This window comes from Sinocyclocheilus anshuiensis, unplaced genomic scaffold (assembly GCF_001515605.1).
Source record: "Sinocyclocheilus anshuiensis isolate Anshui unplaced genomic scaffold, SAMN03320099.WGS_v1.1 scaffold838, whole genome shotgun sequence".
NCBI classification, from domain to species: Eukaryota; Metazoa; Chordata; class Actinopteri; order Cypriniformes; family Cyprinidae; genus Sinocyclocheilus; species Sinocyclocheilus anshuiensis.
The window spans coordinates 1,588,639-1,595,477 of record NW_015539915.1 but is presented as its reverse complement, the minus strand read 5'-3'; the positions used below and the strand labels follow the sequence as shown (position 1 = coordinate 1,595,477).

Here is a 6,839-nt window from a genome sequence, read left to right as displayed (position 1 = left end):
CACACATCTGAATATTTGGGTTGAACTGTTCTGGAACAGTGTTGTAAATACAACTTAACCACTGATTTCAAGTCGTGTCCATTTTGAAAGGCCAAACAAAGTAGTTTCGCTTTTACAACGAAACACACGGCGTGTTAGAACGAGCCGTTTTAGGTAGGTGTGGCTGACTCTTAACTTTTATAAAGAATATCTCTTTGGATTTGAGACTTTAGTCTTTGCAACTTTACAGATCTTCTTTATGCACCAAGAGCTTGTAACACTCCAAAGAGAAAGGAAAAATTTAAATCGCATCATATGACCCCTTTAAAGTTAAACAAACAAAACCGCTTCTAGAGAAAATATGCATTTGTGTAATACAGTTTTTGACTTCTCATATAGAGACTGTGACATTGTCCTTAGGACACCAACTATTGACTTACCTGTAGCTTTTTAGCTATAAAAATAAAATAAAATAAATTTGTCAATGTTTTGACCACTAACCTCAGTGACTTCAACCCTCTGCCCAGCAAAGTCCACAATCTCACCTGAGGAACATAAAAACAGTAAAATTCTACCCTTTAGTTGAAATTGTTGACTCTGTGACAACTCTTTGAGCTCTTACCATATGATTTTCCGTTGATGGAGCACCTGTTGAAGGTCATGATGTTCTGGGTTAAAGTTCCCGTCTTATCAGAGAAGATATATTTGATCTGACCCAGCTCCTCATTGAGAGTGGTCGTCCTGGCCTGGGCTGGTGTGTTACTCTTGACGTGGTACATTTTACAGTCCCAGTCAATGAAATAACTGTTCCCCAGACGAAGGATCTCAACACTATAGAAAGGGCGAAAAAAGTTCACTAGCATTTTTTTTTTATTACAAATCATAATATCAGCAAAATAATTTGAAAGATTTAACTATTTTTGTTGTGTTTGGTATAAATATCTCTTTCTCATTTTGCATCATAACTTACTTTGTTTTACATAGTTTAAAATCAAATGTTGAGAATGTTGGTAAACAAACAGTTTGGGTTCCCATTGATTTCCATTGTTACCATTACCAAAATTTATTCAAAATATCTTCTATGTTCCAGAAGAAGAAAGAAGGTCATACAGGTTTGTAATGACATGGTGAGTAAAAAATGACAGAATTTTCATTTTCCAGGTATTGAAGATATAAATCTAGATTTTCACATAATATAAGTTATTGCAGCATCTGACCTGACATAGAGAGAGATGGGAACCACAGTGTTGAGGATGATGACGTAGGACCAGAAGGTGAGAAATGCTGAGAGAGATGCATTCGCCCCATCAGCCCTGGGGAGGAAAGTAATGAAGGAATTCCCCTCTTGGTATTCCCAAATGGCATTCCCAATGGACAAGATGGTGCACAGGAAGGCCAGAAAACCAAAAATCTAACAAACAAATAAGCAGGATGTGAAATTAAACAGTTTATTACTCTCAAACATTTTTATGAACATAATTACACACATCTGCTTACAAAGATCACGAGGACATTCATGAGACGATCAATGCTGGTTCTCTTGAAGATGGATTTGCCAGAGTTCTGTATGAGTTTTGTGTCAGGACCTAAACGGATTTTAACAAAGCTTTTAAATATAGAAAACTTAAATATAGATTTCATATGGCCATTTCTAGGTTGTGATTATTACGTACCTCCAAACACCACCAGGCCGAAGCACCACTCTGTGTTTCTGAGGGTACATCCTCTGAGCAGAATCCTCTCATTATCCAGAGCAAACGTCTCTCCTCTCACCGTCAGGGTTCCTGTGAACTTATCCAGACGGTTGTTTGGAGGCTCACAGCGCACCTCACCTGAGATATACAATACTGTATTTAATAAGGAGACTCATGTTATATTATATATGAAGGGTTGTAAACAGCAGGCATGCCTTTATGCAGTTCACTATTAGTAATGCCCTAGCAACCACTCAGAACACCTTACAAACCACTTAGCAATGCCCTAGCAACCTGATATTGTGAAGATTCTTTGCAGACACATTATGTGCATCTGTCGCTCACCATTGAATGCTGCAAGTTTCTGGATGTCATTGCCCAGGTCTCCTGTGATTGTCAGAGCCTGTTTCACCTTCAGGTTGGTCTCCCTGTGACAGACAAGGAAAGAGAGGCAGACGATGGCTCTGGTACACAATAATAACAGATGAACAAGTTAATGTTTACATTCACATGCTTAGATACTAACCCGTCCAGCTCAGCCGTCTCAATATAGATGAGGTTGAGAGGTTCACTGCTAGAGAGTAACAACAAATCTGCCTGTAGCACAGGAAACAATAGAGATAGGTTAATTTCTACGTTTATCATACAGTAGTAATTACTAAAAAGACCGAAAAATAACAGTAAGAAACCAGTTCTTGTTATTTATTTATTAACTTTATGTTTCTGAGTTCTGGCAATGTTAGTTTAGTATTATTGTTTTTATAAATATGTTGCTTTAATTTTTTTTTTTTTCAGATTTAATTTTAATTTTATTTTAAGATTGAGTAATTTTATGTGCTTTAGTCATTTTTTTGTTTTTAGCTTTTTTAAGCTATTTAGCTTTTATTCATTTTTATTTCAGATTTAGTTCAGTAGTAATTCAACTTAAATCAAATGTATGTAGTTTTGTGTATTTTTGTGACTGGAGTTAAGTGAGTGGAGTTCACTGTCGTAAATACATCTTTGTCGTAACGTACAAACAATACACACTGCACAACAATAATTACTGTTTTTGCATTATTGTAAGGGGTAGGTTTAGGGTTGGGGGTAGGTGTAGACGTTAATAAAACACAATCTAATAGGTAGAAAATGTAATTTATTGTTAGCTTCCGGTTTTTGCAGTATGCTTTCTAGCCAGATACACGTGCATTTGTTGCTGCCTTAAAGCAGTCCGCCCCTTTTGCGAATTTCCCTTACCGAATTTGCAGATTTAATTCGGTACGTTTGGTGAGCAAACTGGTATTTCAAGGTTAAAAAAAAAAAAAAAAACTTACATACAGTTGCCTTTTAATTTAGTAACTTTTTCAACCTAAACATTTTCATCAAATTTTTATATTTCGTTTTATTTCAACTTTATTTCAAATAACAAAATAGTTTTAGTTAACCATAACAACACTGTTCCGGCAACATCATCAGACAGTTGTTTGCCATATACTGTATTTATTACATGTTTGGAGTGGTATATAGTGTTATAGTGTAGTGTAACATCAATAGGCCTGCTATAAACTTACTGTGACAAACTCATTGTTTTCCAGCTTGACAATGTCACCCACTTGAACATTCATCCATTTTTCACTCTTCAACCTGTTTGAAACCATGACTTTTTATTTATCACAAATTCATTTTGGAAAATGCATTTGGTCAAAAGATAAAGTAACGTCATATACACAGAGGTTGGACACTCACTCTCCATCAATGAGCACTTCTACTTTTCTGTTGTTCACATGTTTGTCATTCTTGTGTCTGGTCTGTGTTGTAGGATGAACATGGGAACAAAAAGCAACAGAGAGGGATCATATGAATGGACAGTCAAACACGTTGTTGTCTGTATTGAACATAGACAGGAAGTGGACTCACGATGTCATCAGAGAGATCTTTGGCTAGAGTTATAGACAGCACCAGCAGCAGCGGAACTACAGTCGTGAACCAGGACAGAGACGAGATCTGAGGAATCAGCTGTGCAACACAAACACGGTGAAGCCTGTTAGAACTTTTCTTACTCTGTAAGGCTCCTTACATGCATTTTCAACATTTTAAATTGCTGTAATAATGTGGTAATCTAATTGAGATGGATTTAACAGATAAGATACCTGTAAAATGAGAAGAAAGACAAAGTAGGCATTGGCCAGTCTTTGAAACTGCTCAAACAGATTGAGAGGGAGGAAGGTGAACACGTTGTACTTGGAGGTCTTGATGGCATTGTTCTATAAGGACACACATAAAAATAAAAATAAAAACGCTCACAATATGCTCCAAAAAAAATGTTGAATAAAAAATATATTAGTATTTTCCTACTCACCGCATACTTAAACAACAGGTTGAACTCCCTGTCGTTAGCTCGCAAATGCCTCTCCTCTGAGGAAATAAAATACAAAAGCACCACATAAATAAAGAAAAAGAACAGACTAGAAAATAAATCATAATTATTATTATTATTATCAGTGTTGGGGGTAACGCATTACAAGTAACACGAGTTACGTAATCAGATTACCTTTTTCAAGTAACTAGTAAAGTAACGCATTACTTTCCATAAAAAGTAACTAAGTAACGTAATTAGTTACTTTTTTATGGAGTAACGCAATATTGTAATGCATTACTTTTAAAAGTAACTTTCCCCAACACTGATTATTATAAACAACAAGAAAATGTTCTAGAACACTATTTTTATATTTCAGGCTTCAAACTGTGTTCGGTGTAGTTGGTTACATATGTTACCTTCTACTTTTTTTTCCTTCACGTTAATTCCACACGCAGACAGCAGGGAGCCCATGTTTCTCTGATCACATCGTCACGCTGATAAAGAGAAACCAACCGTGAAAACACATTTTAAGAAACCAAAAATTTAAAAATTATTCAATTAAAAAAGTATTAAATATGAAGAAAACTACAAAACTTACACATAATTTAAAAATCTTCTGGAGTAAAGAGCTGTATAATCATAAGGACTAGTTGAATTGTAACCAATCTATTGTGTAATTATCTTTGACTTTTATCATTTTGATTTGTAATGGCTATCATTGTTTGCATTGTCTTATGTAAGGTCACAGCCAGGGATGCTAGATATTACAATTAGTTTTTTGAAGTATTTGTCATTAATGGTTGGCATATGGTGTGTTTTATATGATAAGAATAAACCCTGGTTTAAGTAAAAAAGAAAAATCCTTGAAATACCATGTGACCATATTTACATGTTTGACCTATAACAGTCTGTTCTAGAGTTTTCTATAGGTTCATTAGTGCTAGAGATGAATTAGAGATGTTGAAGCCAGTTTATGTAGCTTCAAAGCATTGAAATCAGACAAACTGCAGGTTGGATAGAGTCTGATCATAATGCATTATGATATCTTTCTGTTAGTGTCTAGCTGTGGTTAATGATAAACTGGCAGAAAGTTCAGTGTATTTTACAGCTCTTGTCTTATCAGCGCAGTGTATTTATGAGAGGCGCATGTAGGCCTTCTCCATACACACACAGCCGTGCTTCCTGATCTCACAGATTATTCACCTGGCAGCCGTTTTCAGACGTTAGCCTTCGTTCATATAACACAGAGACGATCTTAAATAAGGATAACTAATTATTGTAATTGCTGTTAGAGGCCAAATGATTGTCTACATGCCAAAAAATAAAACTGAAAATCAATACATAAAAAACACAGCATCTAAAAAGTCTATTTTGTATCTAAATCAATTATTTTCCCTATTAGAAATGATTGAATTAGTGAAAAGTGTTGTAGATAGCTGCTCATAACCCTGAACATTAGACCACACTCACCCTCACACCCACCTTCATCTCACTCTCTTTATCTAATCTAATATTATCATTACCCAATCTTAAACAACTGGGATCGCTCAAAAGTCAACACATTGCCAACGCCCATGAAAGGAATCACTAGAAGTATAAAAAACTAAACATTTCAAGTGAAATCATTCACTTCGAAGACACAAATTTAACATAGCATCCTTTAAAATGTAAGATCTCAGAAGGGTGTGGATTTTTCTAATGCACGTGATCAATTATTATTTTTATTATTATATTTTGTTACATTTCTTTAAAACTTGAAGCTGTGGTTAGCAGAACGTTAACATAAAAAGTGACGATGATTCATGCATTACTAAAAGTGATGAAAGCTTTTGCGGTGACTGTATCATTTATGATATGTTAATAAACCAACAGACTTAAGATAAAATTATTTGCTTAATATTTTTACATATAATAACCAGCATAATGATACAACGAGGCTACATGACGTTCAAAATGGCCTTTCTAGCAAGCATGAAATATACTATGAAGAACACAGTGTTACATATGTAATAGTGCTAAATATGAAACAATGCAATATACATGAACTAAAAGAACATAAATTAGCATAAAACACTCATTCACATAACTAACAACAAAAACCATGTAAATAAAACAAATGTGATGGGTCACACAGGAAATGCCTACTTCTACATGAATAACTAGGCGATAAATACTATTTACTTGTATGTAAACAATCATTACTAATAATAACTTACCATGAAATTACATGTATTATATTTATAAATGTAATTTCATGGTAAGGTAACTCACGGTTAACTAGTTAACAGGTTTTTACAGTAGCAATTTTGAACGTTATGTTCCTGTTCAACTTCACATTTGACAAATCTATACTCCTCTCTCTCTGTATATACTGAAACAGGTATGTTAAAATGTTAATAGTAACTTACTCAAGTTCAGTATTTTTTTTTTTTACTAAGCACTTCATCACAGGTGCAAGTGCCTCTCTGCTAATGTCAATAGGTAACTCAAGTTTGAGAGTGAAAAAACGTCCTCTTTCAAAAGGAACATTTTAGAAGTCTAACATGCTCCCTTTCTTAGCTCACTAAACATTAATAAAATCAGAAAAGGTCACCAGCTGAGGGTGTCATACCCGAGTCACACGTCTGCCATCCAGGATCCCTAGAGAAACAGCAGCGTTTCAGAATAAACCACCACCCCATAAACATGCGTGGAAAAGAACACTACAGTTCCCATAATGCAACAGCAAATGAGGCCCCTTCCTTAGAGTACAGGTGAAAATTAAGGGTGTAACCTGACGTCAGGAAGAGGTTTCCAGGGCTGGGTATAGCCAGCGGCTGCAGTTGTGG

The 6,839-nt window shown here is 35.1% G+C and overlaps 1 protein-coding gene across 1 annotated transcript in view; it reads right to left on the bottom strand.

Annotated features, from left to right (window-relative positions):
• Window positions 1–6,839, bottom strand: part of LOC107686462 (phospholipid-transporting ATPase ID-like) — a 16,433-nt gene extending 9,594 nt beyond the window's left edge. The window contains exons 1-14 of the mRNA XM_016483492.1: window positions 6,623–6,839; window positions 4,428–4,505; window positions 4,012–4,067; window positions 3,803–3,916; window positions 3,570–3,668; window positions 3,399–3,460; window positions 3,224–3,296; window positions 2,200–2,270; window positions 2,019–2,101; window positions 1,653–1,811; window positions 1,477–1,565; window positions 1,197–1,390; window positions 602–810; window positions 481–524 (exon numbers count right to left, since the gene is read on the bottom strand). Of these exons, the coding sequence (XP_016338978.1) occupies window positions 481–524; window positions 602–810; window positions 1,197–1,390; window positions 1,477–1,565; window positions 1,653–1,811; window positions 2,019–2,101; window positions 2,200–2,270; window positions 3,224–3,296; window positions 3,399–3,460; window positions 3,570–3,668; window positions 3,803–3,916; window positions 4,012–4,067; window positions 4,428–4,482 (1,308 nt within the window). The 5' untranslated portion in view covers window positions 4,483–4,505; window positions 6,623–6,839. The remainder of the gene's footprint in view (window positions 1–480; window positions 525–601; window positions 811–1,196; window positions 1,391–1,476; window positions 1,566–1,652; window positions 1,812–2,018; window positions 2,102–2,199; window positions 2,271–3,223; window positions 3,297–3,398; window positions 3,461–3,569; window positions 3,669–3,802; window positions 3,917–4,011; window positions 4,068–4,427; window positions 4,506–6,622) is intronic.